Source organism: Balearica regulorum, chromosome 8 (assembly GCF_011004875.1).
Source record: "Balearica regulorum gibbericeps isolate bBalReg1 chromosome 8, bBalReg1.pri, whole genome shotgun sequence".
Classification (NCBI taxonomy): domain Eukaryota; kingdom Metazoa; phylum Chordata; class Aves; order Gruiformes; family Gruidae; genus Balearica; species Balearica regulorum.
The window spans coordinates 3,046,892-3,074,063 of NC_046191.1; the positions used below are offsets into that span (position 1 = coordinate 3,046,892).

Here is a 27,172-nt window from a genome sequence, read left to right on the forward strand (position 1 = left end):
TTCCCACTAACGCAATTACTTTTATTAACGCAGCTCAAGCCGTAACACTCTGGAGATGGAGGGAATAAACCAACACAACCTTGTGGATTTACCCAGGGCTATTTTCCAGGGTCCCTCCCGTTGCTGGAGGGCGTCACCTCCACGGACGAGGGGCATTAAGTCAGTGGCACGAGTGTGTCTAGTCCTCTCCAGGGCAAAGGCAGGCGATCGGGCCGGGAGCAGGAACGCGGCTCAGCTCCGAGGGGATGGCTTCCTGCAAAAGGGTAGGAAGGTGCAACCGCAGGGCGTTAGCATCGGAAAGCTACTGCCACTTTCAAAGTGACCCTCTCTGTGCCCTTGGATAAGATTTTGCATATTAATGCCCGTAAATCTGATTATTCCAAGGATCTTCCATCCACCTTCAACCAACCGAGCTCATCAGAACAATCTTTTATTCTTCCAAGGGGAGCCTATCAGGGTGTAAGAAAATAAAAGAGCAGCGACCAGTAATCGTAGCTCACATCACTTTAATATCCTGCAATGTTTGTTATTGCTCATTCTGTGTGGAGGGTTTGTTGTGGGTTTTTTCTTATACAGATGGCAAATGGCGATCAATTTACATAATTCGTTTTTGAGAGGGAAAAATCCACATAAGTGAAAATTACTCAGCCTTAATACACAGCCATTGCTTATTCAGAGACATCACAGTTAAAAGACTATGTATTAACAAGGATAAAGTATTTGTGCTGCTTTTTCCAGGAAGGTTTCCAAGATAGAAAAAACCCTCTGTGTTATTGAATAATTTTTTCTCTTAGTTATTTCTAGAGCCTTTTGTTGGGGGGGGGGGGGGGAGAGGGGGAGGAAGTACAGACACTAAACCAAAAGGCCGTGCTAACGAGCACCATACACCAATTGCCAGCAGTGCTGTGTGACGCAGAAAAGCGGCACAGCAACGTGCACACACAGTGTTGACAGGGGCTGGGGTTTATTGTCTATCCTTAGCGGTTCAATAGTGTTCTTAAATACAGAGATAAAATTAATATTCCTCTTTTAGAGACAGATTTGACAATAAAAGGGGAGACAGGCCGACTTCCTTCACTCGGTGTGCACTCCAGCACGGCGTCTGATCAAGCTTTTATGTTATGACGGTCGGACCGGTGCGGCCGGTTCTTTCATGAAGCTGTGAAAGTTTCAGTGCAATAGAAATAAGAGGTGCCAACATGACCTGCAGAAAGGAGAGAGATGGCTCAGAACGGCGGAGCAGAGCAGCACGCACAGCTACATACGCTGTGTCCAGGTTTGGAGAGGAAACCCGGGCACAGCTCTGGTGGCGCTGCCGCCACCCTTACTGTGCCGTACTCCAAACGCCATTGCACCACCAGCACAGGACAGTTAAATCGTAAGTACATATCATCTATTAAATTTAGTATAGAACAGGTCAGTGTCATCTTACAGACGACTGCAGCCTTTTACCCCCGTTTATTTGTTTTGAATAAGTATTTCCCAAATTCAGAATGAGCTCATTATATGAATAAGTATTTCCCAAATTCAGTGTAAGAATGAGCTCATTATATCCCCAGTGATGCAACATTTCAACTCAAAGGTCGGTTCAGGACTGAAACAGTGTCCTCCTGCACCTGCATCCAGCCACAGATGTAACAAACAGGAAAACTAACATGCAATTGCAGGAGCAGCTCTGAGGGATTCTGAACAAGTAACCCTTGTTCCACACAGAGCTTTTTTTTTTAAATAAATCTATTTGTACTGCGATTAATGACACCAAAACCCTAGCACCTCCACGTAGCTCCAAACAAAGCAGCGCTGAGCAAAAATTTAAGTTTTTTAAGAAGGTCAGGAGCTAGTGGTGCCATGACTGAGATGCAATACTTACCTGTGGGTCTTCATGTATCTTCTGAGCATCCTTCTCATAGCTGTCAATGTACAGCCGCACAGTTGCTCCAGCACTGCCAGTACCGCTTAGTCTGAAGATAATGCGGGAGCCATCGGAGAAGATGAGCCGCAAGCCCTGGTCAGAGAGAAGGGGAGGAGAAGAGCCCCTCAGCTACGCGCTTCTTGGGTCCCAAGGTATTTTCCACGAGACCCAGGGTGGCCGTGCCTGGCCTGCACAACCCCAGAGCTCCTACCCTTCGGGGAGCCGCAGAAGGCTCCTGTTATCCTCTCCCCACACGCAGAGGAGCTAGCGTCCCTCCTAACCCACCCTGGAGAACTCGCTAGAGCTCCGGTACATGAAGCACATTGCTGCCGTAAGGTCCCTCATCCCAGCGCTTGCTTGGACGCAAGAGGCAGGGACAATTCTCTGCCAGGCACAGCATTACAAACCCATCACTCTTCCACAAAAATAGGATGTAAAGAAAATGCTCCCATCATCCCACAGACAAGGCAACCGTTCCTGCAGGATTTCTCCATTACTCCTTCCCACTTAACTATGTTTCCACATTCTGCTGTCAAACCAATCCATGGACAGGACATTTGTATTTCAATAATCTCTGGTGACAGGTTACTCATCTCACATGTACCCCCGTGACTTCTGGAGCCAGGAACTCAATCCCCCATTACAGCTGCTCCGTGCTGCTGCCTGCCCTCTTGGGGACGAGCGCACGAGGAGTGCCATCAGCCCAGGGACAAATAAATTCATCCAGGGAAGATTTGCTTGCAGCAACCTGGCGGTCTGGTGCTAGAGACAAGACAATGCCTGAACGGGAGGGTTTGTGCCTCGTGCTGCAGGGGATTTTCAGCCCTTCGTTCAGCACAATCCATTTCTCAGCTCGCCCAAAGGATCCCCCTCAACTCAGCTCCTTCACTCCTGGGTGGCTGTAGGGAAGCTCCGCTACCGCTCTGGGCCCTGCTGGGGCTGGAGCAGCCTCTGGACCCTTCCCCCTCCAAGGCAGCAGTTTCCCTCGCGCAGGGCAGGATCCCACCAGCAAACACAGAGCAGAAAAAAATTTCCCAAGGGACAAATGCAATGTTTGGCTTCAAAGCAGGTGCAAATGCAATGGACTAAGATTAAGCCCAAAATACACAGCGCAGCATCCTTCTGAGGTCACGTTCAGCCTGGGCGAGGCGATGCCCACCTGGTTTCTGGAGACGCTTCCATCCACGGGATCGTTGTACTCAAAATTATCAGCTTTCTCAACTGTGTAGACTTTGTCACCACATGATAACTGCTTCCCCACAAAGGAGCGGTCAAACATCACAGTCTCCAAATCCTTCATCATTTTGTTAGCTGCATCTGCATCCACCTCTTCATAGTCATATCTACAACCAGTCACCACAAAACAAAGATTAGGAAGGGGAGGCTGTAGTGAGTAGCAGTGTTTTGGGATGCCCTTGTTTAAACACTGCGGCCTGCCCTGTACATGTCATCTGCTCCCTTGCTGGAGGAGAGGACAGGAAGAAAAGAGAGAAGGATCTGTGCAGCAACGTAGCTACGATCCAATACAAATCCGTGGGATGAATTGCAACACATCATGGGCACAAATTGTGCTGTCTTGCGCTAGGCATATCGAAGGCAGAGGGCTAGAATCCAGCAATGCTGACTGCAAAGAATTTATTCTAATTCTGCCGATAGGATCTCAGCAGGTTCCTCACGATAACAATTTTGCCTTAACACCCTCATGCATGTCCCCACAGCAAAATGCAGGTGTGATCGCAGCACAGGATAACATACCAGTGCCAGCTTTCATCTCATTAACCAGGGTAAGAAAGGCAGCAGAGGGCGGCTGAAGCACACGTCGGGATCCGAGACTTTGTACTCTGATTGCCAGTGTGATTTGTGCCGCTTTTACTTGCCCGGCTGGCTAGATGGAGCACGCACGGGCTTGCTAACCTGCCTACCGCTGCACTTAGCTTGCTGTGCAGACATACCTCTGGTGCTACAAGACTGCCTTTTTATTCTAGGTTTTTGGCATTTTTTCCACAGGTTTAAATGCCTCGGATGTATGCTGGCTTTGTGGGGTAGGGAGGGGAGAAAAAAAGAAGGGGGGGGACACACGTCAAGATCTTTCATTTGGCAATTTGAGACAGAATTTTCATGTAGATCTTCCAAGCTGAAAGATTTCTGCCTAATGCTTTCACTCCAGGTGGTATTCCCACCTCTGCTTATGTGCAGGTTGGTTCTCACTCCTTCCCTTTTCATCTTCCATGTCTACTGCAGTTTAAATTAGAGTATCTTGGGGCTCAACAGAAACTCAACCAGGTAAATAACGGCCTAGGAGCTGGGCATCCATTCAATAAGACATTGCCATCACTGAAGACATCATTACAAATTAATTTGTGATTTGCGGTCTCAAGAAACATGTTGTTCCAATGGCAAAAGACTCTTGCAAGAAAAAAAAAACCTCCATTAAAAGAAAAAAGATACCGTGCATATATAAAATGTACAGCCTTTGCAGACTTTGATACTTACAAGCTTTATGTTTAGAGTAACAAATCCTAAACTGGACATCGTGAAAGGTTAAGGTGAGTCCCCACTGTTTTATTTAACCCAGATACATCGCATACTGCAGCAAACTGCTCAGGCAGTTTTAAATTACTGCAACAGGACAGAACAGCACGCGTAGCGAGGCAGGAACAGCACTGCGGTAGCACATGCTGGTGCCATCAGTGCTCGGGGCTCTGACCTCAGAGGGTCGAACACAGGACAGAGGTAAGCGTGAGGCGTCAGGAGCGCCTTCCCCACCTGGTGAAGAAGTTCCTGCCGTATTTCTGCCAGTGATCCTTCATGATGTCCTCCACGCTCTGCTTGCGGGTGGCTAGGATGGACAGCCAAGCCAGGACAGCCCACAGCCCGTCCTTCTCACGGATGTGGTCGGAGCCTGCAGAGAGCCACAGCAGAAACACGTTTCCCACCTCCTTTCATGTGAGAGTCTGTGCTATGGCCCTACCTTGTCTTCTCTCCTCCATGCAACTGGCAGCCATACAAACTCACAAATGGAAGGCATTTCATGAGCTCGATCCCTGCTGTATTGTTAAAACGGTTCAAGATATCATCTGCTTTTAGCTATAGCCCAAATAAAACATTCGGCCCCTTTTAACACACACACACTCTCATTGTTCGCAGATCCTTAATTCTGTTCCCAAGGAAGTAATGAGGAATGCACAGTAAAAAGGTCATCAAAAAAAAAGAAAAAAAGAAAAAAAAAAAAAGGCAAATGCAAAGGAACAGCTCAGGAAGGACTAACTTCAACCTCTTCAAAGCAGCTGTCACACACCGTCTGCCAAATCAGCATACTCTGATCAGCACATATTCTGGCTGAGCACCAAGAAAAATGTCAGCCCTCGCTGAGGAAGCCAAACCCTAATGACTCCAAAATTACGCTGCAACGGAGAGAAAGAAGAGCAGCTTGTTGGACGGCAAACAGCAGTGCGAGGAGGGACTTCATCCACGTGCAGAAACCAGCAGAGCACCTCGTGCCTGCTCTCCCTCCCACACGCCAGGCGCCGAAGGCTGTGAAAGACCCCGCTTTGGCTAGGAGAGGATTCCTCCAAAGCATGCATTGCACAGAGACTAGGAGGCTGGAGGCCAGCCCAGCCTTGCCCTGCGAGCACACCAGACAGGGGCTGCCAGCGGCGCGGCACGGACTGCACAGCACCCAGGTCCTTGGGAAACCCAAGAGGGTGTTGCAATTTAGACAGCACCCTGAGCACCGAAATTAAAACGACGGATCAGATGGCAGCCCAGAATACATCCAACCCAGCCTCCGTGCTTCTCGCTTGTGAGCTCGGTGCTGCGCCCCAGATGCACAACTTCTGAGTTTTTTCCTTTGAGCTCTGGAAAACCTCCAAACAGGTATTAATGAAATCCCAAAGAGGCAGGGTAAGCCTGCTAATGCAGAGAGCACTCCAGAGCTGCCATTTTACCCTCTCAAGAATTGCCAGAGTGGGCAATCGTCTGGGGAAAAAGGCTGGAGGTTGGGGCACGGGTTATGTGGCGCTTTACACAAATCCCACTATTGTGGACGCAGCGATAAATTATCCTCGTGGTCCTTTACAGCAGAGAGAGCTGTACAGAGGTGATGGAGAGGAATGCTAAATAAACAGAAGTCCCATGTGATGTATCAACTTATTGCTGGAATAAAATACCCAAGAAAGCAAGCAGGAATTCTGTCATGTCACATTACTCTAATTGCTCCTGGACTCCAGTCCCACCGGGTCACAGTTTGTTTCAATTTTTACTGGGTCTATTTGGCTGCTCTTTCACCTCTCTCCCCTTCAGCACTCACATTCTGTCCGGCTCCAAACAATTCCTCATTAACTTACTATCAAGCAACCTTCCTCACCCACGTTTTATTCGTTGAAGTGCATTTGCCAGATGGACAAACCCCTTTTGCATTGTGGGGGGGCATCCAACGCTCCTGGGCCCTTTCTTAATCCGTCCTCCCCAAAACTGCCTCAGTTCCTGGCCACCGGGACGTGACGCCGCATGGCCAAAATCTCGAAACTCTCTCTCAGCCCCTGCTGCAAAAGGAATCAGTCACTTTTATTTGTAACGTAGAGTCATTTACCTGTTGGGGGATGGAGACAAACTATGAGCTCATTGCTCATACAATAAAAGATGGAAACAATTTTAGAGCGCTGCTCATTAGAGACCATCTCCTATCAGCAGCTCCATGAATCATTTGCTGCTTTTTGTTTTTATTTATTTACTGCAATGCCAGTGCCCTCTCATCAGCCAAAGTCCAGAACATAAACTTTACACATGCTGAAATCATTCAGGGCAAAACTCCAAAATCTTTCTTTACTCAGGATTTACTTCAAGATTTCTTTACAGAGATACCACATTTTCTGAAACTCCCCTTTCCTTCCCCACCTGAGGCCAAATCCTGTGTATCGAAATAGCATTTGATTGCTAAAATATTGCCACTGAAGACTGCTCCAGCCCCCAAGCAAACTGCTTTCAACCAGTCTGATGCCGTTCCCTCAGCTACAGAAACACTGGAGTAATCCTTTCACGTCAAGCTGTGCACCCCAGTTCCACAAAGCATTTAATTTCAGGCATTTGGGGATTTAAGGCCATCCCTGCTCAGTGAGACACCCAAGTGCAGGCTAAAATGTTTTTCTGAAATATGGGGTGGTGGAATGAAAACACACACGGTTGGAGCCTGAAATCATCCAACCTAACTTCCCCCAAGACTTTGTGCCTCGTGTATACTACCAACTGCCCTCAGTCTTCAGAGGTCTTTAAAAAAATAGGAAAAACAAGATCTCAGAGAGAATTCAAGACCAGATAAAACTCAGCCTGTGTGCACGAAATAGGTGCTGATCTCCTGCATGCAGGCAAGGTCCCATTTCCGCAGTCAGGATGTTAAAACCACGTTGTAGGTGCCACAGGAGAACTCAGAAACTGCCGAGGCCTCCTGGGAACACTGCGCGTTTTGAGCACGCTGCTCTGACATGGAGCGAAATCGGCTCGCTTTAACTTCCCTGCACAAATAATAGTTTTGTGTCACGTGCACGCCCCTAGTAAATTCCTTAAGATGTTCACTTTGTTTCTCAGTAACCTAATAACTTGCTTAGACTGTTCAAAGGCAAGTGTTAATTTAAACTTTATAAATCATACCTTGTTTTTAGAAGAGGAAAATGAGGGCCCTATTAAGCTCAGAGATTTAATAGTGACCTGAAACCTTCCCTAATAAAACTGCATGCTCCAAACCATATTTCTTTCCAGAAATGAAAACATTTAGAAGGTTTTCCTGGCCACCAAGAGTTGAAAAATACATTTAACACTGCACTTAATCCCCATAGACTCAATGACCGGGCTAGTAAAGAGGCCCTTAAACTTCCTGCGTATCTACTTATGCCTTCCTAAATAACTGAAAGGAGAACTAGCTCTTGCCTGACAAAACTTTTAGCATTGTGTTTGTTTCCACCAGTGATTCCTGCAAGCTTTTTTAAATTTTATTATTTTCAAGCATTAACAATTACACATGAAGGATAAATCCCAAACTATCCAGCACAATAAAGAACTAAGAGGAGGAGTAACACCATCATCGGTGAAATCAGGAATGCTGACTTACCAGTACCAAAACTTTCCTCTCCACACAGAGACAGTTTGTTTGCATCCATCAAGTTTCCAAAGAACTTCCAGCCAGTTGGAGTCTCATACAAAGCAATCTTTGTAGCATGGGCCACCCTTCAAAAGGTAAGAAGGCTGAGTCACATCACAGCTGGACTCTTAGTGCTCCCATGTGAAATACTGCAGCAGGAGCTTCAGTTGCTACCAAGCATCTCTTTTGGGGTAACACTGAAGGCAGGTCATGCCGTTGTTTTGGGTTTTCACAATGAACAATTTTTTGTACAGCAATCCTCTATTTTATCCCGGTGTAAAGTTTGGGAAATGGGTGTGATGTGCAACTAAAGAGTAAACATAAACACGTAGTTCTTCTAAAGCAATTTTAAGTTGTAGATCTCAAAGCTTTTAACAAAGAAAGTACCACTATCAAATTAAAAAAAAAAAAAAAAAAGGGTGGAGAGATTCATTTGTTCGGGCTTATCTGTAGAGAAGAGCCAAGGCTGGAGCCCAGCTCAGCCATGTCCCAAACAGGATTTAATTCATTAAACTTCACTGCCTCCCCTGGCAGCCAGCCCGCAGCAGCCCTGGCACTGCTTCACCCTTCAGGCGGACCATGCACTCACTCCCCTCTACAGACACGTGTTAAATCACAAGAAAAGGACAGTCCCTCTCCTCGGCAGGGCTCCCCTCCCCTCCGCAACCGTGCACGGAGGTAGATGCTACCTGTCAAGAGCCCCACTGGTGGGCATGCTCCGGGCAAAGCCACGGACTCCGGTCTGCTGGAAATAAGGGATACTGAAAATATTGGCAGCGATGACGGCAACGGAGTCGGAGGGGTTCACAAAGAAGCCGTGTTTCCCAAGAATCATGTTGCGATCCTGGCGAAGACAAGAGAGAAACAGCTCTCATCCCCGCTTAGCACAAAAAGGCTGCAGTGGCAAAAGTTGTTCTACTTGGCAGGCGCAGCCTATAAACCCCACAACTCACAGAGATTTTTTGACTGCACTGAAACAAATACAGAGTTTTGAAAGTTAAAGAGCAACACCTGTATAGTATTTCACCTTCCTGCTGATTTTTCACAGCCTTTAAAGCTATTTAAATACAGTTTGGACTTCATTATTAACACAGTAGCCAACTATTGCTGTGGTCGCAAACTGCAGCAAGTGGTTCACTTCCATTCACAACTACAGAAGGGAGAAGGGGAGAAAAAAAGCTCTTTGCTTAAAAGCAGATGAGCAGTCAGTCCCCCACAGCTGACCAGAGGGCAAAAAGGTGAATATAGAACAGCCCATTTACCCCGTCTCCATCAAAGGCAGCTCCAAAGTCGTATTCTCCCGTCTTCATGGTCTGGACCAGGTCAGCAGCGTAGGTTAAGTTGGGGTCAGGATGGTGGCCACCGAAGTCCTCTAACGGGGTGCAGTTCACAGCTGAATTTGCTGGGGCTCCAAGCTCCTCACACAAGATCTTTTTTACGTAAGGGCCCACAACTGTCATGGCAAAACACGGAGAGGAAACAAGTCAGCTTCTGCCCTCAGGCAGCTCTGCACCAGCCCCGTAACCACCCAGGCCCCTGGTCTGCTCAGTCTGGGTCGGTGTATATGATTGATGGTACTAAAGCACAGACGTCCACATCAAACACCCCAAGCAGCACATAGGTGTGCTTAAGCCTGATCCATCCAGGCACACAAGCTCTTGCCAAAGCAAGTTTTTTCAGCTGAGGGGTTGGCTCACTAAATAAGTGAGACCACTTGTGGGTTTAGAAGTGAGGATGAACCTATGCCAGGGGCTCAGCGCATGAGCCAGGACCCCACTGTGAAGGGTTTGTGCACCGAGGTATTCATACGGCAGCCCCAAATGCACATGTGATTCACAGATAGCCAGCAGTACAAAAGGATTTACTGCTCTCAAACGCTAATAAAAAAATAAATGAGCATAGGAATGGGAATGGTCTGGAAACAAGAGAAACAAGATCCTAAGAAAGTTAGGGTGCTCCCGAAAATGTCTATTGAAAGAGACTCACAAGCTTGGCTTATTTATATAAAACAGTCTAATCGTCCCATTTTTGTACTCAAGTATCTAGGGGCAGATCTTTGCTTAACTGCTGCGACGTCCATGTGACACTGCCTGATGTAAAGGCTACCAGGGCATCAGCGCTGACCTCCTCTGTCTCTCAAGTGTGGATTGATGTGTGAGCCACAGAGCATCCCCCTGAACCCCACCGATATCTCTGCCCTAGGGCAATTCCTGAGTCCAAACATTTGACAAAAGAAAATAATGTAAAGCCATAAAAAGTTTGCCTGCAAAAGGAAAAATGCAATATGTTACAAAACAAAAAACAAATTTACAAGTGATGGATATAAATTCCAGAAAAAAAACTTTCTCTGAAGTAGGTGGCAGAACCCTGGGGACACCCGGCCCCCCACAATACCCCAAAACCAAGTCCACCCATACCTCCGTGCATAGCATCTATGCGAATCTTGAGGTGGTTCTTCCCCGAAAGCAGATCCTTTAACGCACTGAAGTCAAAGATGTTCCTCAGCATATTCGCATAAGCTTCTACCGAGTCCACAATTTCCACTGGAAATAAAAGTAGATACAGACCAACTCTCACAGTCTGAAATCTTCACAGAAAAGTAACTTTGCTACACGTGGCACTGTGCTGAGAGTTCTTAGTGCAAAGGGCCAGGGCTCAGCATAAAGCCTTTAAACATCCCACAGAATTATTTCATAAAGACAGTAATAATGGTCCTATATTAAGAATTTAATTACAGGCTGTCACTGCTAATTGGGTTACAGACCAAACGGACCAACAAAATCCCTAAGACAAACACTTCCACTTCCGTTCCCAGCTACGGCTCCCTGGACTTGCTTCAAGAGGGCTCAGTCCCACTCCACTTACCTGGAGAGTGGGATTAAAGGAAAAGGGAAAAAAAATATATATATAAAAACAGATCTCCAATTTCCACCAACTGGAACTGTGCACCTAATAGTTTGAAAAAGTTGCACCTTTGCAACTAACAGGCAATATAAAAACAGAGTCATGAAAACTCCATTAACATAAAAATCCCACTATACAGAAATGGGGACTGAGAGAAATACAAATTTTTATACTCTTTTAACTTTTTTTTTTAAAAATTACAAGCACAGGTCACCAGGAGATGGTAAAAAAATACTTGCAGTAAGTGTTTTTCAAAAGTTTTTTTAATGCATTTTCTTATTTCACTGCTGACAAAAGTCACGTATGAAATGTAATGGCTTTCCCACTCAGAGAGACAGCTTTTATACATGAAACCATAGAAAAAAAAAATCAGTTACAAAGATTAAACACTAACACTATAATTTTTAATCAGGAAAATGCACTATTGTCTGTACCGCATGTTAATGGTAGCCTTACAGACAAAACAGTTTCTGATTTAGTGAAGTTGATGGATCAGATTTACCTACTGAAGTACAACCTTTTGTAGGACAGATAGGATATAATTAAAGGACCTACACAAGGTAAGATGCAGGCCAAAATACAAAAGAAAAAATAAATAAATGCTGGGATGACCAGGAGCCATGTCCCTTGCTTGGCTTATCCAACAGATAAGGAGAGGTCACAACGGCCACATCTGTCCTTCAGAAACCCCAAATGTCCTTGCTCGTTCACAGCAGGTCCACGCTAACTCCATCTGAAAGGAAACTTTCTGAGAGGAAGAACAGTTGTTTACCTGTAAATGGTTTGAATTTGTTCTCCAAGTCAAACTGTTGCTTCCCAATGGTGCTCAGGTCCACCTGGAGATCTGGGCAGATTGCATACTCTTCAATTTTCTTGCTGATTTGGAAAATTTTATCCGTGATACCTTCAGGAGCAGGACCTGCAAGATAAAATGGGCAAGGGGGGATGTTAAAGAATCAGACTGCAAGAGGAGCGTGCTTCGGAATTTCAGCAACAGACCTGGGGCCAGGAATACCTCCCTAGGAGAGGAATATCAGAGTATGAGGCGAGCAGATCAATTACTTGCTCTCTTTAGGGAACCCCACTGCTCAGGGCACTGAATCTCTGTGATATTAGGACACTTAAATTAGGTTCCTTGGGGTCAACACAAGAAACAGCCAAACAGAAACAAAGCAAAGCAAAATGAACCAAGTGACCTCACCTCCATTGGCAATATTGAATTTAATGCCAAAATCTCCATTGGGCCCACCAGGGTTGTGGCTGGCTGTCAGAATGATGCCACCGATGGCTTTGATTTTCCTGATGATGCAGGACACCGCTGGGGTGGAGAGAATGCCGTTCTGCCCGATGACCAAGCGGCCGATCTGCAAATTAGAGAGCAAAACAAACTACTGTGAGTCCCAAATCCTACAACGAGCAAAACCATCAAACCCCCAAACACCGGTGACAGGTAAACCAGAGCCTCCAGGAGAGGTGCTGCTTCTCTGCCAGCAAACAGCTCATTCCTGGGGGGCTGCCGAAGCTCTCTGCTGCGTGCAGTAAAGGTCAGCATCTGACCCCAGTCTGTTGTGCCTTTTTAGCATTTTCCTTTATTGCACTGAAGACCTGAGCTTTCCAGAAGCATCTAAACAACAAGCAAAAAAACCCCAAAACACCCAACCCCAAAACCACAACCTCTTTGGCTATGGTCTTGAACTTTGCTTTCAAAAGACACAATGGGACTGAGAGAAGCCAAAACAAACAAACAAACAAAATCGATCATCACTACTCCCATGGAACCAGCTGTAGATTCTTACTCGCAAGTAACACAACTCCTTCCCATAAATATAGTAATATCACCGAGATTAAATCCAGACCAATGCGCTAAGCAATACAAGGTAATCAGGATCCGGTTGCTGGAGTTCACGTAATAAAACAGAAGATGAATATTTTTCTGGAAGAACATGCTCCTTACCCTAGCCCCCAAATGAGGTGACAGAGATTTAAAAAAATACCAGACCACTCTCCATCAACCGAGATTAGACCCCGTATACGACTGAGAAAAGAGAAGGAATTTCATTCAAACACGAGATAAACCAGAAAACAAAAGGCAGCGTTCCCAGACTGAAGGTCCACGTTTGGTGCTAAGCCGAGGGCACTGGATGACTGCGATTCCTCTCCCGCAGCACTGCCTGGTGCTAAGCTCCGGCTTCGCTGCCGATCGGTTATTGCATGCTACAGCTGTCACAGACTGGCTGGGCGAGCGAGGCGCCGCTGGAAGAACTGCACCTCTAGCAAACAACGAGCACAAATGTGAAATAGCAGTTTATAAACCCAAAGTGAATGCCCTTCTTTCAGCTAGTCATAGTAGCTAATATTACAGCCCTCCCAGCGCCTGTCTACCAGGCCGATCACACTAGTTTATTACACACCATATATTTAATTTCAAGTAACCCAGTCTACACGGGTTTTGCTTTTTTCCTCATTCTCAGTCCAAGCCAGCACACCTTGTCTCATGTTTTTATTCCAGCCTCCAAGTCTTGCTCCTTCATTTCACCAAGAATTAATGCAGTCTCCAGGAAGCTCCTCTCTAAAACTTCATCTTTTGTTTCTCAGCTTCCGTTTGAGGGTCACATCCAGCCGCAACGCCCCGCTGCATCGGTGCTCTGCCAGGCCTCACGTGCAGCTCAAGGGATGCTGCGGAGGACTGGCAGAACACGGGATTTTCTCTCCCAAACGATGCAGCAGCTGCAGGAGAGGTGGGTGAACACATCAAATCCGTTGTCCTTAGCCAGCTCATCCTCCCTGCACACCTGAGTGGCGGCTTTTGCTGCTCCCGCAGCAAGGAAGGAAAAGCAGCAAAAACTTGTCTCCACACAAACTGCTCTCTGATTTGGGGTCCTCCTTGGCTTTCAGCTGTCGTTCCCCACCCAGCCCATGCTAAATCCTTTGTGGTAACCACTGGAAAAGGTTGCTCAGTGTAGCAGCGTGCTGAGCAATTTACATTTAATCTTTTTTCATTTTCTGGAATGTCTTACAGGAAAAAATCTAAGGATGTAACGATGCAGAAATACCTTTCACAGAATGCTCCAGACAGACCTGCAGACCCACTTTGTGCAGCGATTTTGGGTTACAGCACTTCAAAGTAATCCAGGTAGCACTTCCACTACTGAAAGCCCCACTAAGATACACACAGGCAATAAAGGAGACCTCCTGCAGTCCCCCTCCTTCCCCCAGTAACGCAGGCTGATGCTTTCGCACTGAAAACATGTCTTCCAGGCCAAGGAAGCTGGCGTCTACAGCTCCATCGCGTCATCAGCACGCCCTTCCAGTCCTCTTTCTGTACAAGGGATGTCTCACAAGATGCACCAATCCTATATCCTGTGCCACAGTTACAGGCTCTGAACAGAGACACTTCTATTTACGCAAGTCAGGTTCAGTGGACAAACTATCTTGGTCATTTCCTTTAACCAAAAAATCATCATTTAAAACATACAATGTGATGCTACCGACATAGCAAGTGCGCTTGGCGCAATTTAGAAATCCTGCTGGTGCCACATTCGTAGAGGTAACGGTACCTGTCTCTGCCACACCCCGACAAAGAGATTTCGCACGCTCCAAACAGAATATGCATGTCCTCCTCCTGGTTTTTTACAGTTGAAAACATCCTTGGACTGATCCCTTCTATAAAGCACGATGAGCACAATGCTGATAGTCACAGATAGCCAGACTATATAAAAACAATCAATGAAAACTACCAAAACCAGCAGTGAAACGAGATTTTAGCCAGACAAGGGCCACGCTGCTGGAACGATGTGCATGAGGAAAGCCTCAGCTGGTGAAGATCAGTCTGATCTCATCAGTACCAGCAGAAGATCTGTCCTAGTGTCAAGCAGTCCAAGCAGCAGGCCTGGCTCTTTGTGCACAATTTCCAGCTCTTCTGCTCAGCCCATACACTGACTTGAGGAATACATTAATTTGCGTTGCCAAAGGATTTTTTTTTTTTTCCCAAAACAGAAAATATGTAGATTTAAATAAATAAATAAATCTCACCTCCTATGTGCCTGTTCATTACAAATTACCCTGTTGTAATCAGATGTTTTTCTGTCAAACAAATTCCTAAGGGGCAGGTCTCTTAGTGTAAAGTTTTGCTTTGCACTAAGAGATCCAGCACAGAAAGCAGAGTCTTTTCTTCTTAAAAAGCAAAAGGAAACCCCAAAGCCCAGAGTCTTTTACTGCATGAACCATGCTCTGCTGCAAGCAGACAAGCCTTCAGTTCTGCTTCCAAAATGCAGATTTCCAGCACAGAGATCACTGTAAAAGTTGCCGTTCACTTGTTAACTCTCATCTTATTTCAATTTTCAAAGGCTCCCAGAGTACTTATCACATAGCCACAACTTGTACTTGTTGAGAACAAAAAAACACCCACCCTGTGTTTTGCCTTGCTGAGCAGCTCAGAGCAAAGCTGAAAGCTTCTGCTGAGCTGCCATGGAACAGCAAGCCATGGCTCTTCCAGTTACTTCACTTCTGAACAATATCAGGGTTTTATGATCTGATGGAGCGACTATGAAATCCACAGGTGCCAATAACTTGTGGCACGTCAAAACACAAAACAAGAACACACAAAAACCAAGCAGTATTTATTTTCTTTGCTGCATGTGTATTCCCACAAACTTCTATCCAACTGCACCACTTAAAAGTGAAAAAACAGCAATTTCTGTACTACCAAACTGATTTTCCATTAAAAAGTTAACTATTAGCAGTTGAATAAAGTCTTTGGGGAAATTAAATCTCGTAGTGACTAATTTATTATGGTTTTCTGCATTTATCAGCTACACAACTACAGGAATCTAGTCATTTAACATTTACCAACCCCATTGGCAGCTGCCATTTGGACTATCAGTTCCACTGCAGACTTATTAAGGTATCTCCCATCACCTCCAACTACCATAGAAGATCCTTGTCGATCTCTTAAGTCTATGGAAAAAAATATACTCTGGATAAAATTCTGCAAATAGTTCATCTTGGATTCAAAATAAAAGGTCTTCTTCCGTAATCCACTGGTTCCTGGTTTCTGGTCGTTGTAAGGAGCTGTTGGCATGGTCAAGAGAGGCAGAGGAGCGTCTTCCATGTTCTTTTTTCATACAAATGCATTTAAAAAGTAAATTATACCAAAATACAAAAAATCAATCTTGATACCAGCAATGGCCCACCTATTAGACAGAAGTTCAGTGAAGTTGTTGAGCACCCAAAAATAGGTCCTTGAACCTCGAGCTGAATGTGGTTTCTGTAACTGAAGACGTTTCCTTGCACTTGCTGTGGAGGATCAATGTCACAGAGAATCCACAATTCCACACTGCCGTCCCTCACTGAAACAGCTGGGAAAAGGGGATTTTTGCTGTCTTTATCATCTTCTGTTCTCCACAGGCACAGCTCTTTGCCATTCTGTGCTATCACCCACCGGAGCCCAACACCATCAATCGATCCGGTTCCCCCGTAGGGCAGGGGCAACTGGGGAGGCGGTGAGCAGCTGCTCGGACGCACCGACGCACTGCCCCGGCACGGAGCCCAGCGTTTGCACCAGCCAAGCAGATCTGCACGGCAGCACCAGGCCGCTGGCGGCCATCACGCCGCTCCCCGGGGCGGCGGGTCCCTGGGAGGTAAGGCTCCAGCGGTCACGGCAGCGCTCCGCTGGAGTTATTTTGCAAAGTCTGGTGAGTTAAAGGTCACTCTTAAAATGGAAGGCAGCAGATCTGTTACCTACAGTTTGCTCATAGGACTTCTGCTCTGAAAACCTGACTACTCCACGGGCTCCCTCTCAAACACAGGGACATCATCCACGATGAACAGTGGGTCAACCTTTGCTTGACTGAGAGAAATCCAGAGTAGCTAAAAAGCCACAAGAACAATGGTTTCAACTGAATACCCACACAAGTCTCACCAAGGGCAGCGTATGCACCCAGAGTTATTAGAAACACAAAAAAATACCAAATATTTTAGAAAACTGCATCTGATAAAGCTCTTCATTTTGTAGCACCTTAAAACACACACAGAGGAGATTCGGATACCAAGAAACTTTTATGAACCATCATCTTCCTGAACGTGGGGAAGGTAATTTTGAATGCTAGATTGAAATCAGAGTTTCCTCCCAACCTCTTCAAAAACACTCGGAGTCCTCCGTCCAAGCTGCTGGAAACAATTTATAGATACTACTGGAGCAATTAAAGAATATACACTTTGTAATGACTCAGTTTGTCCCATTATTAAAAAGGGGTGGGGGGGGGAGATGTGTTCACAGCTGAATTGTGACAATTTATGACAGCACTCATGGGACTGTTTCCTGACGTGGTGATTCTCTTGTTGCTCCAAAAACTGACAGATTTTCTTGCAAGGGGTAAAGAGATACTGTTATATTCATTAGCACATTAAAATCAAGGTGGATAATTTGTATGAGACTAAGGGGAAACCTCATGACTGAAGGTAGAAAAACACCTTTGGAGAGAAAGTCTCTACCTGACCTTCTGCAAAGGCATCAGGCAGGTCCCCCGAAGGAGCCAAGGAGCCAGGCAAACTCTCATCTCTACTCCCTAGGGAGGGAATTTAATTCCCAAGGAAGAGGAATTTAATTCAGGTTTGCTCTCAGAAATAAAAACTATTTCAGCCTTCTGTGGGAAACCCAAAGGCTGCTACCCCCCACAGCTGCCTAGCCAGGCTGGCCCAAGGGGCAAGCACTGGCTTAGGCAAGAGCCAGGATGTTGCAGGGCGCTGGCTTGAACACCACCGCACATGAACTGAGCTGCCTGATCCACCCAGAGCCCTCCTGTCTCAGCGCCCCAGAAGCATTTTATTTTGCATGGACTCAGAATTTGATTCCTTAATTCCTCTTTTCTCCCCACCAAACCACACTGCGGCATGTGTACTGCAGAACTAGGACAACACATATTTTACACTAACAGCAAGATTTCCTGGGATAAGCAGCTAGAAACAACTCCCCAGGGACATGGTGGGGTACCCATCACTGGAGGTTTTCAAGATGTGATTGGACAGGCTGCTAGGTAATCTCATCTAGGCTTCCTTTCCCACAAAAGGTTGGACCAGATGATCTTCTGAGGTCCCTTCCAACCTGGGTTGTTCTATGATTCTATGTTACTTCAGCATCCTGCAGCTGAGACACATTTTCATGCAAAGGCACAGGTTTCCCTCTAGTGGCACAGAAAACAAAAGCCACCTCCCAAAATGAGCTACCAGGAGCCTCACACTGGACAGTCCCTTGGCAGGAAAAGGCCTAAGCAAGCTCTTTCTCTTCTTATTCCAGGCAAGATAAACTTACTGCCCTGCAAAATGCCGTGGCATTAAGTGACAGGAGGAGGGCACAGGCCACCTACCAGCTCCGGCAGCTGCACGGAAGAGATGCATGTGGACTTACCGGCAGGGAAAAGGCCTATAGAGGGTTAGGAATTTGTGCGTGTAATTAAGTGCACGTGTACCAGACAGAGGAATCAGACTAAATTAAGCTGGGGAGGAAGGTGTTGGTCATTAGCGCCATGCTTATGTACATAAAATGAGACACACACTATCAAACAAAATATAAAATTCAGTGATGAGCTAGTGCATGTAAAGCATAGGGACAAGAACAGCATATCCATCAACCCCACCTTTGGGGCACCCACCTCGTCCCAGGGCTTTCCTGCAACATGTGCATCGCTATTTGGGATAAACTAAATCACCAGTAATTGCCCAACCAGGATTGGAATAGAGGTCAGTGATCGCATGGCTGCCAGAAGATTGAGAGGTGAAAAAAAGCTCACCAAAGATAGATCCTGTCCACCTCAAGGACTGGAGCAGAGACTGGGGAACAAGCATTTGATCTGTGATCTGGGAGCCTTTGCTTGAATGGCTGTGATCATTACAGATCACTTGCAGGCTGGAAAGGAATTCAGCAAGTCATCTGCTCCCTCCCCAGAACTGGTACAGGATCAAATACAGGGCATCCTCCAGTAACTTGTTCTTGAAACCTTTCTCTCCAGGTAAGCCGTGCCAGTGCACAATTAGCCTTGCAGTTAGAAGCGTTTTCCTACATCTTCTTTGCTGTAGTTTACGTCCTCCTGAGCTGACACAGAAAACAAATTGATCATAATCCTCTTCCTGACAACTCTGTACACATTAAAAAAATCCTTCAGCATACAGACTCTGAGTGCCCTCTCTTTGCTGCAGTAAACAACCCCACTGTCCTTAACCTTCCTTGTGGTCATATTTCCTACATCTCTTATTCCTCGTGGCAGTCAGAGGCTGGTGAGGGTGTTTCACCCTCCAAACAGCGGATCTGCCGCACGCAGGGTCATTTGCTAGCTGAGGCCCTCTTTTACTGTCATGCATTTCAGTCATGCACGAACAGTTAAAACTATGAACTAACTGTTGACTTTGGTTAATGATAAAAAGACAAGACTATTTTGAGGGGACTGAAACTTCAGCAAAGCATTGCAGAGCACACATGCAGTTCCTCCCTTGGCTCGATACCATCGGACCCTGCCCTGTCCCCTCTCTCCCTGTGAGGGCTCTGCCACCGTTCCTCATGCCACCCACCCGGGGCTGCGGCTGTCTGAAGCCTTCCCCAGGCCTGGAACCAGGCAGCCGGGCTCTCCCAATCTCCCACTCTCACACTAATCCCTTCTCAGCACAGCCCTCTTCCTAGCTACAGTCTCATATTTTGACATTCAGGCAAGCAAAATAGTTGGGGAATGGAAAACCCACCGTGCAAAGGCCAGACTGAACAGTAATTCTCTTTTCTCAATCCCCTGCAAACACCCTTGGGTCAGGTTTCTCCAAGGTACAGGATGCCCTCTCCTGCATGAGCAGCCTCTCTCCTCTCCTTTCAGCTTCTTCCCATTCCTCCATCTCGCACTTCTCTCTCCTCATTCAGTGGGTATTACCCTTATGCTCTTTTTCTGCGATTAGCCAAAAAGTTACACTGCATGAAACCCCAGGGAACAGAGTCAAATCACTTATTCTGTGACTTTCCTTTAAGACAGAAATTACATTTCCCCTAACTCTTGCCCACAGAAAAGTTCTAGTCCCTGCACTGCTGCCTGCACACTCACCGTAAGAGGGTGCCAAGAGCCCTGAACAACCCCGCTGTTCAGCTGCCAAAACCATGCACTTTCTGCCTGACTATAACTCTGGTCCAGGCAGCCACTGCTGTGTGTGACATTTGGCAATGCCAAGACAAATGGAGCCAAAGTAAAATAAATAGACTAACTGCAAGCCTATTAGCCACACAAGGAGTGCTGCTCCAAGTGCAAAACTCTTCGTTACTGTAAGAATTAATTAAAAATCTAGATTTTGAAGCTGCTGTAGAATTCCAGAGAGGCAAAATATCTGGCACCGCCTCGATAGCACAAGTGCGCATAGATGCAACCACGTACATATGAGTCGCTCCAGAATTAAGACACGTCATTCTGTACTTACATTGCACCCCGGTTAAAATTAAGAGATGAACTAGATGGGTGGCAGAGAAAGGACTCTGCTGGGCTGGGGATGAAACCACCATCTGCACAGCTGCTACAGATACCGTGATGGGCTCCAGGTTTGTCACACCAGTAGGGGCTGATCCTCCCTTTGCCAGGAGAGAAGTATGCACTAACGACCAAGATTGAGAAACTTTCTGTTCAAAGGTCAGCTCTTCAAAGCACACCCAAAGATTACCTTGAACTGCCCCGGTGTTTGCTGTCCTGCCCCGGTGTTTGCTGTCCTGCCCCTGCACTGGGGGATGGGAGAGGGATTCCAGCTGGTTTACCTCCCAGCAGACCCAGGAATGCTCCAGGATTTCTGGCCCCAGCCCGCTGAGAGATAGCCCCTGTCCCCAGATCCTCTTAGAAACCAGCACCTGAACCCAAAAAATCCAGAATTACAAAATGCAGACAACGCTGTGGAGCAAAGGGAGGGCACTGGCTGGCTCTCCTAGTGTGAGGAGCAGAGACCCATCTGGTTAAACCTTGCAGGATCAGGGGCAGAAGCTCTGGTCTGAGGTGTACAGAGGCAAACTGTACAAGCAAGCCAGTAACCCACAGTACGTATACGTGATGGCGAGGTGGCAATACATAGCAGGGAATAGCACAGATAGAAGGAGAGAGGGGCAGACATACACGGGCGTTTTCTCACAGACTTGCTAGGATGTGCTAGAGAAGCTTCATCTGCGGGCCCAGGGGTAAAAACCTGCTGAAGAACAGCAGCAGCAAATAGGGCCGAAGGGCCGTGGAGAAGTCACCTACCTTACCAAAACCATTCTCATTAGAGGTTTTCCCAGGCAGAGATTCAATGACCTTCGCAGGCAATGCACTCCCTTCATTAGCCTTAAGCTTCCAAAATGCTTTCTAACATCTAACCTAAACCTCCACTGTTGCAATTTTAATTCTTGCCCTATTCCCAGCAGGCCAGAGAACAATTTGTTACCGTCCTCCTGCAGCATCGTTGCAGACACTTGCAGACAGCCAGCACACTTACCCATCTCTAGGCCAAGTTCATTCCTTCCTCACCAGCTCTGTCTGCCCAACCTCAGGTCATTCCTTGGGGGGAGTCTCCCCCAAGCAGACTGCATCCCCTCTGAGCGGGTGGTTCCCCCAGGCCAGGACTTACCTTCCTGGTGTGACTTTATTTCCTGGGTTTCACTTACAACAACCACCTTATCTAAAAATCTAGAAACGACGTTTGGTTTTCTGGATAACTGGATGATACTGCCAACAGTCTTTGTGGTCTCCTCATCAGATCTGCTGCTTAGCATGTTACTCTGCAACTTGTACTATGATTATAATGTACATATTACATTCATATTTTATTACTTCTGCCTACACATCCTTCTTTGCACTTCTTACTGATATCCTATGTTATTTCTGTTTATTTCTAAGATATGTTCCAGTTCATCATTTGAAACTTTAATCAATGTATTGGCTAGCTCAGAGAGAACCACGACAGGATGGCAAGGCCCCACCACAGTGCATTTCTTGATCCTGATGCAGCTCAGTCTTGGCACAAGACATATGGGCAGCAGCTCTTCAGTCCAGCTCAACTATCGCAAGCTTTGCGTTGACAAAGAGAAGGCATTAGACTCCGTTCCGCGTCCCTACCAGCACAGCCAGAGCTAAGGTTCCTGGTTATACAGAGTCATTGTTCCAGGAGATTACAGTTAAACCCCTGTTAGTATGAATTTCAACTCTGTCTGCTGGATTTACAGAGATTAACTGCAAAGCACCTTAGCTCTTCCTTTGACCTGGAGTTTCGTTATTGTAGAGTTTAAAATTCCAAAAAGGCACTGAAACTGGACCACCCGACCAGTGCCTTAATAACCTTCAACTGTAAACTGATATAAGCCAATTAACTTTACAGGCAAAGAGAAGCTAAGCTTCCTGCACGGGAATGCTCATGGCCCAACTGGAATCTATTTCCTTATTTCAGATATCACATCTCAATTTCCTCTTCTGCTTCTGAGAAAAACAGTAATGTAAGAAAAAACAGAAATTGAGGTTTTTCTTAATGGCCTGTAGAATCTAGCATCTGATTTTGGTACACGCGGATTTCTTTTTGGAAGAACTTTCTTTATGATCCCTTCAGTTTGATATTTTTAATACCAGGAGCTTTTACTTAAAGTGAAGATCTGACCCTGAGGACTGAGGGAATCTGTTCTTCAGGATAACAATGCCAATTGCCGAATGGATGAAGGTCTGTAAACCAACAAGGCTAAGGCTGATTGCACAGTGTTGTGCAGAGACAGGAACAAGCAGAAGAGACCTCAGTAACAGGTTTCTAAAACACTAGGCAAGAAAAACAAGTGAGGCTGAGATAGGGGTGAGCAATAACTAACGCTTCCCATCAACAGAGCCAAAGCAGATCACAGACATGCCAGTCCCACTATGCCCCTTCCACAGCTGGGATGCTGGGGCTGGGAATGTGGGCACACTCTAGCCAGGGCCAGAACGTGGCTCTCCAAGCCTGCACCGCACTGTATTGCTTATTCTGGGCTCAGCCGCACCGTCAGAAAGGGAACCAGTCTGGAGGCTATGACAGAACAGCACAAAGAAAAAGGGAGCAGAGCTAAAAAAGTAGAGCAGTGGCAGATAAAGAGCTGCTGAGCAGCGCAACAGAGTTTAAACACTTGGTTTTCCTGGGATAACTGAGTGGGGAAAAAAGTTAATAGCAGCCAGGAAACCAAACTTTCTAGGGTAGAGAGCAGTATTTCTAATAAAAGCACTGTTTGTCCTGCAGCAGTAAAACAAAACCAGGCTAGCATTTAACATGCAAAGCACTGCCTGGCATTCAAAACACCTTCAAGCAATTTACTTTTTACTATAGCTACTTTGCAGCACTTTGAAATTTGTTTATTTAAGAAGGAACCAGGAGTACAGTAAATTTGTTGAATAGCGGTTGACAATGTTAGTGAACCAAGCTGGTGCTAGCTATGTGATCAGATCTAGATTTATAGCTTCAATTCTGAAATTTTTGCATGCCTTTGACATAAAGTTATTGTACAGCCACAATTCTACTCTGACAGGTGATGCTGTGACAGGAGCTTTTAAGCTTTTATCCATGTAATTAAAGAGCCAGACTCACTAACTATGTGGGAATAACATCAAGGAAACCTGGCACGACAGACCAAAACAAACCAGGTAGGCTACACTGGATGCTGACTGAGACTGGCAAAACCAACAATCTCTATTTTAGTTTACTTTTATAAATACAAAGTTATAAATAGAATAAACACTCCTTAATCGCACAACTACAAATTGAGTTCTTACTAGTCAAATATGAGTACTTAATTATATACTAATCATTCCAGATGAAGACAAAACTAAAACTCACTTTAGCATCCTTTCCTTTTACGTTGTAAAACTAACAATCATAATCTGTGGCCCTCAGGTTTCTCCTGCGGCTCGAGAGGACCGCTCAACCAGACCTTAACATCACATGATTTTAAATTACTCATCCAAACACCTCTTACTCCGTAGGACCAGATATACAGTTTTCCAGCACTTGCTTTGGGATAGGTGGCAGGCCGGCTGACTTCAGACGAGTGAATAAACCTGGTATAACATACCTTGGCAATCAAGCAATCAGAAAAGCTAAAACTTTTTGCTTTTCACCACATTCTTACTATACCTATGCACCAGTCCCCCTTACATACATTGTAATAAGCATTTTTCTACAGACAAAAAAGCACTGTCAGTTCAGGTGTGCAGAGAGGGCAGTGCAGCCACCTCTGGAGTTTTCTCTATATTACTCAGTATTTCTCAGCATGAGATGACCAAATCTTTCTCTGCGACCTGGCTGCTGGAATCAGGAAACCTCCACAAAGAACCTCAGCACTCAAACAAAATCACAGTCTCCAGGAACAAGTTACCATGTGGTCCCTGTTCTGCAGTACACTTTCCTACCAGCTAACAGAAGTAATTCACTCTTCTCTTTGAAGGGTAGGCGACTTCCAGTTACTTCACATTTATTATGAAGAAACAAGATTTTCATAGGCTCTTACTCAACTACACCGTGGTAACCATCAGGGAACTAATACTTGCAATTACAGAGAAAAGCCATGAAGCAAGCATCCCCTAACCGTTTCAAAATAGGAAAGCAAATACACAAAAATCTATTAAAAACTAGCATTTCGCATTTGCTAAACTTTCTATTTTTAGTTCACCTCATTTCTTGGGACCAGATGGTTTTGCCATTCTTGAGTTTGGCAACGCAGTATTTGTACTGTCTTACTTAGGCCAGTGCCACTCACACTTAGCTAGCAATTGTGTATCAAGCTTCCAATGGCTCTGTATTCTGTACCTCCTTCTGGTTACTTATTCAGGCTTTTACCTGCTGTTCATTTATTAAAGAATTTGGGGGATATTTTGCTCTTCTCTTCAATGCTCCCTTATGAAGTCTTTTTCCTCCTCTTTTTTAAATGGGATATTTAGATCTATGATTTTGCAGTGCTTTTGACCTGCCAGTCCTCTTTGAATCTCTGGGGGGGAAATGGGGTAATTTCATGACACTCTACAGCACTAGCAAGCCTATACCACTACCTCTGTTCTGCTACAACAAAGGTAGAGAAAGCCTGGGTCAGCAGATGACTGACAATGCTGTTATATTACCAAATTTTGGCTTGAAATAAATAGTCTAACATTTTGTCTCAGGCCACAGCTGTTATCATGTTTCATAAATTAATGATTCAGAATGAAAAGCTTTTAAAGTAAAAAGTCTGACTTCATATACTAGCATCTTGGCTCTTAACCCATATACTTTTCCACCTGTTTTCATCCTCTACCTCCTGTTTCCTTTCTTGCCTTTCCAAAACATTTTTCTGACTTTAAAACCAATTCTATCTTAGCACTTTGAATTCACACGGACAAAATACTACGAAACAAATGTCCATTAGCAAGCGCACCCCTTGGGACCTGCTTCTGCAACTCTAGCAGAAAGCTCAGCACTGTAATGCCGCATGTACACGAGTGTCTGCACGATCAGGGTGGAGGATTCGAGCAGCGACTGGCCCTCAATCCCCTCCTAAGATGACACCTAATCAGGTCCTAGCATGGTTTTACCTTCAGGCCCTTGATTACTTCTGGGATCGAGCTGAGGTGCAGATGATGGAGAACTCCTCGGTGCCTGGAAGGCTGCCACATCCCACCAGGCCCTGGGTACAGATCCAAGAACCTGCACAAACGAAGGCTTTATCCCAAGGAACAAGTCTCCCAGTCTGCTTATTCATAGGGATCCAAGGTGCTGTCTATGCGTGCAATCAAGCATGAACACTGTACATTTCAACTCCAACCCCTTCTTAGAACAAATAAATAAACCAGTGTCTGCTCCTTTTCCCATCAGGGAAGGCCGCGCTATCCATCACTTCCACAGGTGCACACAGCAAGGCCGGTGCTGTGAAGGGATGCTGGGACATGGACTAAAAATTGAACAGCTACCACAAACCACGAAAGACAAATTTCTATGTGGCTTAAAAAGAAAGTTATTTGCTTCTTTGCCTAAGAAGGCAGTGATCTCAAATTAATTTTATTTTTTTCTTAAGAAGCCAGACATTTAAAGCACTGAGGCACCTGATTGGCACTGGGAAGCCAAAAGTCTAAGGTTTTACCCTAATGTGTGACCCTAACCACCAAGCATCCTCAGCTCACTCTCCATGTTGGTCCACGAGGCAGAAAGTTTGCTGCTGACGAAGAGTCAGGTGTCCCAGGAGAAGGGGATAGCTTTCATTTCAAAAAGACCACATGCAGGGAAAAGCCTCCCTTTGCAAATTCAGCTTCAACGCAGCTGTCTCTACATCACATTCCTTGCTGAGCTTCTCTTGGGTTGACCAAGTGACCAAGACGAATCAACGGGGATGAAGTCTCCAGCAGCGAGACACCATCCAGCATGGAACAAAACGTTGCTCGCCACCCAGCGCACCTCACCACCAGTACCTTGTGCCAACGGTTTGTGCTGCTAGCTGCCAAAACCAACTATCGCCCAAAGCAAGAAAAAGCAGTAACAGGAAAGCTATGCTTACTTCCCCACCTCCCCAAAGCAGATGTCCAATTGCTCCTACACGTATCAACGAGAGGTAAAACCACCAGGAAATTTTGACTGCTGTCCCCACGCTGAGCCTCCCCAGCTCATGTGTCATTCACCGATTTACTTCCACGCCACGGACACGCAAAGCACCAGCGATTTCCTGCAGCCCTGTCAGCTGGCCTCTCCCGCCGGCCCGGCCCGGCCCGCCCCACTCCCCCCAAAACGGGACCAGCCTCGGTCCCCGCCCGGGGCGATACGTCTTCCCCACCGAGAGGTGAAGGTAAATGTCCTACCCCGTTGGCGGCGGCGATGCGGACGATGAGCTGGATGGCGTCCCTCATGTAGAAGCGGCCGTCCCCTCCCACCACCAGCGTGGCCTCTTGCCGCTCGGCCGGCGGCACGGTGGCCAGGATGCTCTGGATGAAGTTCTCGGTGTAGTGGGCATTGCTCTGGAAGACCGTCACCCGCTTGCGCAGCCCGCTGGTACCGGGTTTCTGGTCGCCGTACGGCTTGGTCTTCACCGTCACGATCTGCACCATGGCCGGTCGCCCCTGCGAGTTCCGGGCGGCCGCGGCAGGGGCGGGGGGAGCCACAGGCAGAGCCGGCCCCGCCGCCCGCCCCTTAAAGGCACCGCCGGGCGCAGGAGGCGGGGGATCCCTCCCGCCCTCCCTTCCCTGCCTCGTACCGGCGGTAAGGTGGATGCGACA

At 46.4% G+C, this 27,172-nt stretch overlaps 1 protein-coding gene across 3 annotated transcripts; it reads right to left on the reverse strand.

The window, feature by feature from the left end:
• On the reverse strand, window positions 1-27,053 carry PGM1 (phosphoglucomutase 1). 3 transcript variants are annotated; one of them, XM_075759221.1, is made up of 12 exons: window positions 26,759-27,048; window positions 12,151-12,313; window positions 11,722-11,868; window positions 10,463-10,588; window positions 9,308-9,498; window positions 8,735-8,889; window positions 8,016-8,131; window positions 4,679-4,814; window positions 3,072-3,255; window positions 1,871-2,005; window positions 1,070-1,204; window positions 1-449 (listed from the first exon to the last, which is right to left on the reverse strand). In XM_075759221.1, exons 1-11 carry the CDS (start codon window positions 27,002-27,004, stop codon window positions 1,115-1,117), a joined length of 1,689 nt encoding a protein of 562 aa, XP_075615336.1. In that variant the 5' UTR covers window positions 27,005-27,048; the 3' UTR covers window positions 1-449; window positions 1,070-1,114. The 3 variants fall into 3 exon arrangements, with proteins under 3 accessions (XP_075615336.1, XP_075615337.1, XP_010298673.2); XM_075759222.1 differs by having other exon boundaries at window positions 29-253; XM_010300371.2 differs by lacking the exon at window positions 1-449 and having other exon boundaries at window positions 492-1,204; window positions 26,759-27,053.
• Window positions 27,054-27,172: the final 119 nt, after the last annotated feature.